The 13518-nt window shown below is 42.7% G+C and overlaps 1 protein-coding gene across 1 annotated transcript; it reads right to left on the bottom strand.

Moving 5' to 3' along the window:
• Positions 1-7362: 7362 nt before the first annotated feature.
• On the bottom strand, positions 7363-12843 carry LOC119340909 (exosome complex component RRP42-like). Its single transcript, XM_037612805.1, has 7 exons — positions 12575-12843; positions 12437-12493; positions 12025-12117; positions 11035-11113; positions 9356-9480; positions 8407-8550; positions 7363-7898 (listed from the first exon to the last, which is right to left on the bottom strand). The coding sequence occupies exons 1-7, from the start codon at positions 12698-12700 to the stop codon at positions 7662-7664; spliced, it is 861 nt and encodes a 286-aa protein (XP_037468702.1). The 5' UTR covers positions 12701-12843; the 3' UTR covers positions 7363-7661.
• Between the last annotated feature and the right edge of the window lie 675 nt (positions 12844-13518).

Raw genomic sequence — 13518 nt, 5'->3', positions numbered from 1 at the left:
TGTTCCATAGCTTTTTGTTGTTCAGTTGCAATTTTAGCAAGTGTTTTGTAGCTAGGTTTGGATTCACAATCAGAGTCATCTTCACTTGATGTTTGAAAGTAAGCATCACGTGATTTTACCTTGGCACCACGTGCCATGAAGCAGTAGGTGGGAGTAGGACCGTCTTCGTCATCAGCTTCAGCGTTGGTGTGGAAGTCATTGTCTTCAGTGTTGAAGATGGACTTGGCAACATAGGCTGTGGCTAGAGCCAGACTTGCAACGCCAGGGTCGGACTCCTCTCCAGACTCCACCTCCGCCTCCTCAGAAGCAGACTCCTCCTCTGAATCCATTTCCTTGCCAACAAAGGCACGAGCCTTGCTAGATGGGCTCTTCTTGTGTGATGAAGACTTGGAAGAAGACTTAGAAGAAGACTTTGAGGATTTCTTCTTCTTCTTGTCATCAGAATCATATTCCTTGCTCTTCTTCTTCTTCTTCTCATTGTCCCACTGTGGACACTCAGATATGTAGTGACCAGGTTTCTTGCACTTGTGGCAGGTTCTCATCTTGTGGTCATGGGTGGAAACTTCATCATTCCTTGAGCTGGATCGTGAAGACTTTCTGAAGCCTTTCTTCTTAGTGAATTTCTGGAACTTCTTCACAAGCATAGCAAGTTCCTTTCCAATGTCTTCAGGATCATCAGAACTGCAGTCAGATTCTTCTTCAGTTGAGGAAACAACTTTTGCCTTCAAAGCGCGAGTTCGGCCATAGTTTGGACCATAGATATCTCTTTTCTCAGAAAGCTGGAACTCATGTGTGTTGAGCCTCTCAAGTATATCAGACGGATCGAGTGTCTTGAAGTCAGGACGTTCTTGTATCATGAGAGCAAGGGTGTCAAAGGAGCTGTCAAGTGATCTCAGTAGTGTCTTGACGATTTCATGCTTGGTAATCTCAGTTGCGCCAAGTGCTTGAAGCTCATTTGTGATGTCAGTGAGGCGATCGAATGTGAGCTGGACATTTTCATTGTCGTTTCTCTTGAAGCGGTTGAAGAGGTTGCGAAGAACACTGATCCTTTGATCTCTCTGGGTTGAGACGCCTTCGTTGACCTTGGATAGCCAGTCCCAGACTAGTTTTGACGTTTCCAGAGCACTCACACGGTCATACTGTCCTTTGGTCAGATGACCACAGATAATGTTCTTGGCAGTAGAGTCCAGTTGAATGAACTTCTTGACATCAGCAGGGGTGACACCTTCACCAGTTTTTGGAACGCCGTTCTTGACAACATACCAGAGGTCAACATCAATGGCTTCAAGATGCATATGCATCTTATTCTTCTAGTAGGGATATTCTGTTCCATCGAACACGGGGCAAGCAGCGGAGACTTTGATTATCCCTGCAGTCGACATAGCTGAAACTCCAGGTGGTTAAACCAAATCACACAGAACAAGGGAGTACCTTGCTCTGATACCAATTGAAAGTGCTAGTATTGACTAGAGGGGGGGTGAATAGGCGATTTTTATGAAAGTCTTCAAAACTTGGAAGTTTCAAAGACAAACAATAGAAATGACCTAGTTGATATGCAGCGGAAGATAAACTACCATAAGCAAACCATAGTCAAGTATGCAATGATGTGAAAGTACATGACTAATAGCAGCTAAGTAGTAAGGATCATGATGGAAGATAGTATGAAGCCAATCAACAGTAGTAGTCAAGCAATGAAGTCAAACAGATACACAGATAGGCAATGACTTCACGAAGACAAACTTAAGTAAAGGAAGGGAGAGGATAGAACCAGTCACTTGTTGAAGACACAGAATTTGTTGGACCAGTTCCAGTTGCTGTGACAACTGTACGTCTGGTTAGGGAGGCTGAGATTCAACTCAGAAGACCGCGTCTTCACCTTGTTCCCCTTGAGCTAAGGACACACAGTCCTCGCCCAATCACTCTGGTAAGTCTTCAAGGTAGACATCCAAACCTTCATAGACTTCGTTCACCGGCAATCCATAATGACTCTTGGATGCTCAGAACGCGACGCCTAACCAGCTGGAGGATACACAGTCCTCAAGTGTAATAAGTCTTCAGGTCACACAGACAGAAAGACTTTAGTGATGCCTAACACTCTTTGGCTTTGGGTGTTTGGGCTTTGTCCTCACAAGGATTTCTCTCTCAAAGGCTTCAAGGTGGGTTGCTCTCAAACGACAAAAGTCGTGCACTAACTCTGAGCAGCCACCAATTTATGGTGTAGGGGGTGGGCTATTTATAGCCACTAGGCAACCCGACCTGATATGTCCGAAATGATCCTGGGTCACTAAGGAACTGACACGTGTTCCAACGGTCAGATTTCAAACACACACGGCAACTTTACTTGGGCTACAAGCAAGGCTGACTCATCCAGCTCAGGATAAGATTTGCTCTTATTGTCTTCGCTCGAAGACATAGGATTTGGGTTGAGCATCACTTCAGTCATTCTGACTTAGTTCACTTGGACCCCACTTAACAGTACGGTGGTTCCTATGACTCAACAAAGAAGAAAAGGAAACAACGAAACCACACAGTCTTCGCGCTCCATAGTCTTCACACAATGTCTTCTCATGTCATAGTCTTCAATATGAATATCTTCTCATACCACCATTGTCTTCAATGTCTTCATACATTTTTAGGGGTCATCTCCGGTAGGTAAACCGAATCAATGAGGGACACTACCTGCGTTATCCTACAATTCTCACAAACGCATTAGTCCCTCAACCAACTTTGTCGTCAATACTCCAAAACCAACTAGGGGTGGCACTAGATGCACTTACAGATTTCAACAAGTGACTACATACGTAGCAAATGAGTGAGTCTACACTCTAAAATATGTCTATATACATCCGTATGTGGTAGTTCATTTGAAATCTTCAGAAAGACAAATATTTTGAAACGGAGGGAGTATATATGTCCACGAGGCTTAATCAATACATCATCGATTCCACCAATATCCCTCTCTATCCCCTTTATAAAAACTGTGATGCCTTGCACGCCGGAGTTGGTGTCGGCCCCGACCAGTTGGCTAATCGTGGAGTCGTGGTCACCTAGGCTGCAGCCTCAGCCGGAGTCGCAGCAGGTTCCACGAGCTGCACCATCGGCGCCACTTGTCCTTTGGCTATTCTGGTGGCAGCCTCTGCCTTTCGTCAACCTTAGAGCGGACGACAGCGATGTGCAGGAGCCACCAGCGACATCATTCTATTTATGTTGTCTTAGTTTAAGTTAATGTACCGACGAGACATTTGGTGGCAATGTAAACTACTTCCTCCTTCTAGGTAAGTAAGTCATCTTAGGTTGTGCACCATGACCAAGAAGGAGGGGAAAATGAGAGAGCTTAATGTTTATTTGCTAATTAATAGCATTGCATGCAATGAACTGACCACTGCATGTCGTGTTTGGTAGTCTCAAGTCATTAAAAGCATGCACACCCCAAATCTGTTATTAGTTGATATGACAAGAAACAAGAAACGAGGTAGAAGTTAATGCACCGCGCCTAAGTGTTTTGGGATTATTTGGTTTTCGCAAGATGACTTACACACCTAGACGGAGGAAGTATTTAAATTTAAAAAAATTGAAATGTGTCGGTCGCATTGGGCGCACCTATGGGCCAATAGACAAGAACGAGCGATGGTGTTGGTTTGACTGGCCCAAATGGACGAAAAGCGTGTTCGTTTGTGTCTTTGTGTTGGGCTTGCCCTAAGGGCAACTCCAACAGGAGACTCATTTCATCTGTATGTGTCTGTTTGGATCTGCATAGGCAAAAACCACAACAAATGCGGCGATCCATTTCACGAATCTATCTGTTTTGTGTAGGTGGGACGCAAACCCACGAGACGGCGTATGATCGAAAGTATGTCTAAAGGGTGGGTGATTAGACTACTTACCAAATTTGATGAACTGTTTTTTCAATTTTAGTTATTGGCAGATTTTAGCATTAACTAGCAAGTCAAATAGCACCCTAAATGCGCAATTCTAGAGTGCGGTAAGTAAAGACATTGCAAGTGATAGTAATATAGAGAGATGGATTTAGAGAATCGCAAACACAATGATGACATGCTGACACGGAAGATTTTTTTGACCCATAATTTTGAAGGTGGTGCTATCGTACGTCCATGTTGATTGAGACTTCGATTTCAAAAGATCACGGTTGTGCCCAGAGGTCCAGGCGTCTCTCAAAAGATCATGGTTTAAATTTTCATGATCCTTTGAAGGTTTACTGATTTTGTTTTTTAAAATCACCTGTTCACATACGATAATAGAAGGAGTGGCAGGCCAAATGTTCAAGTCCGGCTGGACAAAGTTGTTACATCGAATGAATAGAGGGACATGTCCGTGCACACCTCAACGACACACCTAACCTCGCTGGCGCCTGACCATTGTCATCTCCTGCTCAGATGCTCGCTGCATAAGGACAAGAGACCAAAGAGCAGCCGGAGATACGAGCTAATGTGGGAAAAGTTGCCGGCGTTGAAAGCCATCGTTATCAATTACTAGACGAGTAGAGGTACGAAACGGAACCTGAGTGATGTTCGAGAGGCCCTTTCTTCAATCATGAATGATTTGCATGTTTGGAGTAACAAGACCTTTGGCAGTGTTACAAGAGAACTCGAAAAGTCACGATCACAGTTGGAAGCACTCACCAACATGAAGGCAGATCGGCGGGAAATAAGAGCCAAAATCCAAGCTCGTCCCAAAGACCCCTCTATCTCCATTTCTTCATTCATACATCATGGGCATCAAAACAAATTTTCCTTGACCGAAATTGATCTCAGCAAATATTTTAAATAGGGGTATGTTTGTACGAAATTGCATAGGAGCATTCGGTGACGCAGCCCACTGCAATCATACTCATCTAGTTGTCTCGGGATCAGCACCCACTATATTAGCCTCTCTATATTGTTTACCGCCCCCGTATCTCCGTCGTCTTCCTTTGTTTATTGGCCACTGTTACAACCAACTTGCCAGTTTATTCATTGATCAATTTATGAGTGATGAGTTGTTTCTCTGGCACTGTTGTTTCACCACACAATATATTGTCAATACATGTATGGAGTCAGTGTAATATTTTAATATTTTACTAGTTCAGCGGTGAGGTAATATTATTTAAATGTGTAGACACTTACTTCAGCTCTCCGATTCTTGTACGGGCAGTGACTTTCTTGCTCAACTTATCTGGCTGGAAAGCTGCCAGGAGATGCATCCCTATGCGTGCGTCCCATGATCTAGATATCTCCAAAACGCACGCACCAACGTGGTATAAAACACAGAACCATTATATAAGCACAAACCCAAATACTAATTTCTAGGAAATTATGTAAATAAATCCGAGATATTTTTCAACACATTGCATGTTTTTTTGTCTTAAGTGAAAACTGAGAACGTCGTGGTAATAGTTCTATTTAATTTTTCATAATAATGTCAGGATTTTTCTAAAAAATGTCAGGAATTATTCTCTTCTAAAAAATCTGAGAATTTAATAATAAAAATTCTGAGAAATGTGCAATTCTTTTTTGCGATAAACTTCTAATCTAGATGCAATTAATCGCACAATCAAAACTAATGCATGTTGTCACACACACAAACAAAACTGTTATCCTTTTTACAGTTCCTCATCCTTGTTATTGTTATTAAATGGGCGTGTACCCAAGTCTTTGCCATTTATTAATTCATTGAAATCTGTGGTAACATGTTTTGTCAGACACACTACCTCGAATTAAATAAGCATGGCAGCTTTTTAATGTTGGCATATACGGAAGCACGCAGTATTACAATTTCACTATGAATTAAACGAAAACCTGCATCGATTCCCAAACAGACCATGAGTGGCTTTGATTCCAGAGGAGTGCGTCGCCGCGTGCTTCTAGTTCGCGTCCTATGTTTGTAACTTCATTCATACGTGATACAAACGCCTCTCAGCCTCGTTCGTACACCGTGAGCGGCAAACGTGGGTGCCAAATTAACCTCTCCTCCTCCATTTCCTCATTCATGCATCGTCGTCGCCAAAACACCCTCACCACCCGGGCCAGCCTCCTCCGTCCACCACCTCATCCTTCGCGGCCCTCCTCTACCATGCCGGAGCCACTACCCACACCCCGTCGTTCACTACAAGAGATCGACGTCTTTCATCTACGGCGTCGGACCAAGATCCTTGCATCGCATCCTCTCGCTTCATCCGCGTCGTCGTCCACCTTGTCGGAGCTGCTCCTACGACCGTCTCGTCCACCTCAACGGGACTTATCCCCCGATGTCGTCGTCAACCATCCCAGATCTGCTTCCACACCGCTGACAACCATAGCATCTGCAACACCCTCAACATATCGGCAGATGCTTATACGGTGCCGCAAGAGAGGTGGTACTCTTTCATATCTGCTTAAGTTATTGATCTCACCCTAAAAATAGATCGTCACTTGTTACTGTATTTTCTTGTCCATACCAAATCTTAGTTGTTAGTTGAAAACAAGCATCGGTTGCTAAATAGCCTGCAATCAACCTACATGCTTCGTGCCGTAATAGCACTGCTGCACCTATCAAGCTAAACAACATGTCACTTATTATTCCAAAACTTAGTTGCTCAAATACTAATCATACATGTGTATGTTTATTCATAATATTTCTTCTAATTCTTTGTGAGGCAGAAATAATGTATTTCAATACGGTGGAGCCCGGCCTCCATTACCATTTTTCATTTGGCCTTAGCACTATGACGCAGTCTTACGACTTAGGATTTTCTCCCAAATCACTACTCCCTCCGTCCGAAAATACTTGTCATCAAAATGAATAAAAAGGATGTATCTAAAACTAAAATAAGTCTAGATACACCGCCTTTTATTCATTTTGATGACAAGTATTTCCAGACGGAGGGAGTACTTAGGCCTTCCACTATGTGTTAGGTGCCAAAAGTCTGAAAAGTTTGCCACCTACACATCGATACCAGATACAGAATATTTAGCACCGCCCACACAACGTTAAGAATTAGGCATCGATTGAAATTCTGGCCCACATATATAAAATAGTAGAGACCAGACCAAGACATCCCACTGCTCTCCTTCCTGCCTCACTGCACTCTTCCTGACCCACTGCACGTACGCCGCGCTTAATTTATTTGATTGAAGGATTTGGCTTCGGAGCATCTAGGTGCTCCAGTGCCCAGAAATTTTTATTTGGCATCGGCTTGGCAACGTAGGGCATCGGTGCCAAATGTCCAAAAAGCAAATTTGGCATCACTTTTGGCCTACATAGTGGAAGGCCTTACAATGCTTTAGGGCGGGTCTTAAGCGTTTCTTTTCTCTCTTAAAAACCCATGTTTTTGCCCTAACAGTTTATCAAGTGGCATCACTAAAATGAAAATTGACACACAAATCATGCATGATTGGACAACTTGCATGCCTTAACTCCTGACACTGCTGAAACAGTTGAACTACTGGTAACCACCAGAGTTTCATGCTTAACTCTAATCCAACCTCCGAACAGCTACAACAAAATAATTATACAGCAAAACATTTCACCAACGTATGGCACTCGACACTACATAACACCAAAACCAAAAGCTTGTGCAAAACATTGGCAATTGCGGCACCAAGATAGTACATTCTTCTGAGGCATTAGCAAGGTCAACTACGGGCGGTCAGCGTGATCACGGTATCTTCTATGCTTCTTTTTCTCTACTCGTCCGCTACTGCTTCAGCAGCTGCGATTGCTGATTCCAGTAGAGTATAGAACCGTTGGCTTACATTCTTCGCCACGGATATCATATCAAAAATGACGCTTGGATCCAACCCTGCGCCTCCCCTCTTGGTTAACCCACATATCTGGCCATGGCTGTTGACTGAAACGGAAACCGCAGAACTCATCTGCGATTCCTCCTCCGAGGTGGCATCAACAATGTAGTGCTTACCAACCTGGCTCAAGAACAAGTATATCACAAACCAGCAAATGTGATACATATATACACAGGAATGCATTTAGGATCATAAAGAGGGCCGTTTTTCGACTAAACTAATTGTAGCACCAATGTTTACTAGAAACTGGTGGTGCACAACAGCTTGAAACATACTTTGCCGCTGGAACATCAAAATGGAGACAACTGAAAGTGAATTGAATAGTAAACTCAATTTGAATGACCATCATGCTCCTATCAAATTCTGATTATTATGATGCTACAGGATTTCTAAACCATTCAATAATCAGGCAACTAATATACTCCCTCCGTTTCTAAATATGTCTTTTTAGAGATTCCAACGGACTAGATACGGAGCAAAATGAGTGAATCTACACTTTAAAATTATGTCTATATACATCTGTATGTGGTCCTTATTGAAATCTGTAAAAAGACTTATATTTAGGAACGGAGGGAGTAGCATACTTCTTGGCAACAACTCAAAGAAAAAGAAAAGGGAAATCATATACCTTGGTCAATGTAATTATAACAGGCACACCAGAAGTGTCGAATTGCAAAAATTCTTCATCACTAATATCAACCTCAGGCTCCCCATCCGTTTCATTATTAAGAGAAACATTAACTTTTGGTATACCTGTATCACTCAAAGCTACCTGCAAATAAGTACACAGAATATTAGTACTCCGCAAATGTACAAACCTCTTTTGTCTTAATTAATCATGCCAACCAATGCAATATGCACTAGACAGCACATCACAATCATCAAGCATAACACAAATAGTTGACACTTAATAGCAACCCATATAACAGAGAGTAGAAACTGCTGAAAATGACTCAAAGTCAAGCAATTCATCCAAGATTTACAAAAGTAACTAGAACTAATGCCTTGTTTACTAATTCCAATATAGCTCCGTGTTCTACGTTCCGAAAATCACATTGTTTCAAACAGCACCCTTTAAAAGTCTACCAAGGAACTCAACTAGCGATTAAACTGGGGGATTTGCATCAAAACCTCATGCATGGAAGCCAGCAGAAATTGTGATAACTGGCCTCCACGAACCATGATTTATATTTCACAAATTTGTTCTGCTTCGATGCCAGCGAATGACACAAAACAAATTTATCTGGGATTGATAAGCTCTGCAGCTACCAGTACATAAACAGAGATAAGAACAAAGAAGTTCAGTATAGTTTATATTTTTGAAGTTAAAGGACTGAGGAAGTATAATGGAAATCCATATGCTTCCATTTGTTCCTTCTTTGTATCCCAACATAATGGCTAAGTCAGTCCTTTCATTCTCCATAGCCATTAGAATGGAGTACAAGAAAATGGATGACACTTTTTAACCAAAAAATATGCTGAATTAACGCTCCTGACTTTACTGACACTTTCAACAAAAGATATAACTTGACACTTCAAGGGATACATTGGGTGAAGCAATGGAAACCACATACTACCTTTATCGCAGCCGCCAGTGCATCAAGCAAATTACCATCAGAACTGACCACAAGTCCATCAATGTACAGATCCCAGCAGGCTTTTCCCTCAACAACAATCAGAGACGATAAATCAATTGCAGCCCCTGAAATGTGCATTGTTGCATGTGGGCTCAATTAGATGGAAACAGTTATTGATACCAAGTGATGGTCTATTTGCAGTCTTCTAGAAAGAAAACAATATAAAAACATAAAATAATGAAAATCCACTCTCGTTGAAGTTTTCTTGACTACAGGAAAGAAGAGGGCATCAGAAACAGAGCTGAATTTGGTTAAAATCACTAAAATCCAAACAGGATCTTCTCTTAATGGTTAACCCAAGGAATTCACGAGCAGACACAACTTGGCAGATCGGAGAGGAACCTATAAGCTGGCAGTGTTTCACTTTTCTATTTTTTACAGATTGATTACCACACCAGTGTCCATTGGTGGATAACCGCCCGATGTTTCTAAACCGAACATAAGTTCATGTTTGTGCAATAACCGTCTATTGCCTAAAATATAGGCTTGTTCATTTGGAAATGACTTGCTATCCTCGCCTATTCCTACCAACTAAATTAATCACAACCCACTATTCAAACCTGGCAGAAAGTGCAAAACCACAAACGTAAAGAGAATACAGACGTACACATCTTTCTGAAGAAGGAAATAATCTGACTAATTTGCTTGCTGTCCAGAAGGGTTTACTGCCTGATGTGCTTGCTAAGTTATAGCAGTTTTAAATGGAAAAGTGTTGTAGTGATGCATATCTCGATAGACTATCAGGAATAGAAAGTGTTTCACAGTTTCTTATAAAAACCTTTTTTAGGTTCAAATTTATACATATGAACTTGAACCAGTTTACCAAATCCTGCCCGGGAGCACAAAATCCGTAACCACCAGTTAGCAGCACTTTTGGCTGAAAAACGGAACCCTGCCTACAATTATTCCATGAGATAATCCACCTCAAGTTAAATAAAGGCAATTACACCATGCGATAATCCATCGACGCATCGGCGACTGACTGATGGCAATAGTGAAATTGATATGCCTGAGCTATTAAAAACCAGAGAAAATAAATTGTAGTTGATGTATCTTAGTGAACTTTGCTTGTGGATTGGTGCATCCGAATATCGAACTGCAATTCACTTGATAACACAAGTTTGATGTAATGAAGTTAATATCTGTGTAGGGTTGTACTTCCAATAGTATGAAAAAATGTACTGAAAAATTTGCTTAAAGCAATGTTCAAAAAGTAGGCATAATTGAAATCAGGCAAGAGAAATGGTATCAGATTTCATATCAAGTTTTTATGGAAATATTCAAGTATAGTATAAGAAGTTAGGAGTGCAAAGCTGCATGAAATCGATGTGCACTGCAATTCCAATGAAGGCTTCAACAAAAACTGCGTGAGGGGCTTGCAGTACTTGTTTCTTGAGCCACAACTATAAGCAACCAAATAGAGTCCAGCAAGATCAAAACAAGATATGAGACTGAGACGTCTACTCCCTCCGTCCCAAAATTCTTGTCTTAGATTTGTCTAGATACGGATGTACACATTCGTATGTAGACAAATCTAAGACAAGAATTTTGGGACGGAGGGAGTATTAAAAAAGATAAGAGAGACACAATTAATTGTGAACAATAAAACTGTATGTTACCTGCCCCACTTTTACCACCCAGTAAACATCTTTGCAGCGCAACAGAGAGCTCAGCAGACAATTCTTCCAAACCTCTACCCTAAATAAAATAAAATTTAGGGCAAATAAGTCAATTATGAGCCAAAAAAACCTTCAAACGGAATGTGATCACAAAGCAAACAAAAACAATTTCTGATATAGCAGTGTTTCAAAGTCAAGGATGTTCAGTCTGCTTTTTCTCTCGCATAGCAATCTACTGCTCTGCTGTACAGCTCTGCCCCTTATGAGTTGTGCATTTGTCTAACAAAATAGTAATTAGGCTTGTACTCCTAATTAGTTTAGATCTTTTAATAATTAGAACATGAATGCTTTAACTAATACTACCTCCTTTCTGCTTTGAAAGTCCCACGTGTATCCCTAGACCGCCAATTCGACGAATGTAATATAAATTGCATATCACATTGTATATTTGTTGTATATCATTAGAAAATATAGCATCTAAAGTTTCCAATGGTATATCTGTTGTGATACATAACTCGTGTTATGTTGGTTCAATTGTCGACCTAGGGATACGCGTGGGCCTTTTAAGCCGGATAGTAGGTAGCAGCGTATACATTTTGTTACATGGTGCATAGCAGGAACATATTTTCGCACTTCAATGCTTATTTAGCTTTAATGCATACTATGATTACATAAGGAGTGCATCGTTGAAAGGAACCTATCTGCAAGGCCAAATAATAATAATATCAAATATCAAATAGCTTTTGATATTTCTTCACAGTATTACTAATGACCACACTACTCTTCATAGCCAACAATTCCATCATTACAATACCAGTATCCATTGTTCAGTGAAGAAAAACAGTAAACCGACTCATGTCTATGTCTATTACATAAAAGAACCACATGAGATAACCTAAGTATAACACAGAAATAGTTGCTGATTCAGATTAGTAACATAAGAGATTATTCTGTTTTTTCAGTATGATCCAAGTACAATGCATTACCAACCTCAAACATAGGCGCAGCAGTTGGACTACAATCAACATAAATGGAAACTTTTCCTTTGTCGGGATGAAGAATGGTTGGTTTCCCCAACTCAGCCTGCAGATGAATATTGATAGTAAGAAAAGAAAAACGTAAAAATAGAACTAAAACGGAGGAATAAGTAGAATAGAACATGCCAAGAGTTTTTTTTATCATCTCAAAGCTTCCAACACCGACAAGTTATGAATGTGAACCACGTTATTAGAACAATAAATGCTGAGTGATAGACAGTTACTTTTTGCTATGATTTTCAAAACAGAAACGTACTGTATAATGCAAGATATCTTCCATAGGGCAGAAATTATCATACATACACATATACAATATGCATAACTCTGAGGCTGATTCATAGTCGGTTAGGTGCAAGGGAGCATACCTTGACGCTGGCGATGACTTCGGTCGCACCCATCCTAACACGCGCCGAGCCGTTGGCCTACAAGCACCACCACCCAATCCGAAAAAAGTTTAAGCCACAGTAGCAGCCCCGAGGAAGGCGTACGAATTCTTCACATACCTGAGGGATGATTCCTGTCTCGACGGTGAGGGCCCGGAACTGCAGCCGCGTGCGGCCGTCGGCCCTGAGGTCCTGCGCAATGCCGCCGCGGATGAAGTGCTTCTCCCCCTCCGAGAGCCCCACCATCGTATCGTCCCGGGCACGGCGCGAGGCGGGAGAGCCTTGCGTGGCGGCGCGGAAGGCGGAGGGAGCTTGGGGTACTGTCGAGGTTTAGGTCCCCGGAGATTGAGGAGGCGGCGGCGGCGGGTGCGAACGCTTGGGACGAGCGATTGTGGGCCGAGAGAAACAAAGGCTTGCGTGTATATTATTATCAGCAGTCCCCTGGGGAACTTGGGCCGGAGCGCGAGTTTTGGGACGCACTGCGTGTTTGGTTGCCCGGACCGAGCCCAGTCTGGCCCAAGCGGAAAAGGAGAGGCCTGTTTGGTAGCCTGGTTTTTCTGTTGGGTCTGCACCGCACGATTCTCAAAGTAGCTCAGAGCCTGGCTTGCTGGAAACCCTAGGATCGGCAGTTTCTCGCGAGGCAGGCTGAGTGCGGCGCGAGGTCGCACGGGCGGGAGCGAGGCGCGGGCGAGGGGCGATGGCGGGAGATGGAAATCTGGCGCGCCATCCCGACGTCAAATTAGCCTCACCCCCCTTTCACTCGCTCGCCCATAGCCACTGCCCCCCTTTCTTTGCTACTGCCTCACCACCGGCAGCGGTTGCGATTCCAGATCTGCGCTAGAGGGGACGGCGACGGCGGCGCCGGAAGAGGCGGCGGCGTTTGCGGCGGATCTGGTGCTCCCCTTGCTGTTGGCCACCGTCTGGTCGACCTAGTCTGTGCCATGGCTCCCCCTACACCGTCCTCGTCTCCGATGCCGGTAAGCAGCCCCCCCCCCTTTGTTAGCTCAGTGGTTAGGCCGTTAAGCTAGGTGTAGGATCGATTTCCCACTAAACGAACCGTCGAT

Source organism: Triticum dicoccoides, chromosome 7B, assembly GCF_002162155.2.
Source record: "Triticum dicoccoides isolate Atlit2015 ecotype Zavitan chromosome 7B, WEW_v2.0, whole genome shotgun sequence".
Taxonomy (NCBI): Eukaryota; Viridiplantae; Streptophyta; class Magnoliopsida; order Poales; family Poaceae; genus Triticum; species Triticum dicoccoides.
The sequence above is the reverse complement of the archived record's forward strand: the minus strand, read 5'-3'. Positions and strand labels throughout refer to the sequence as shown.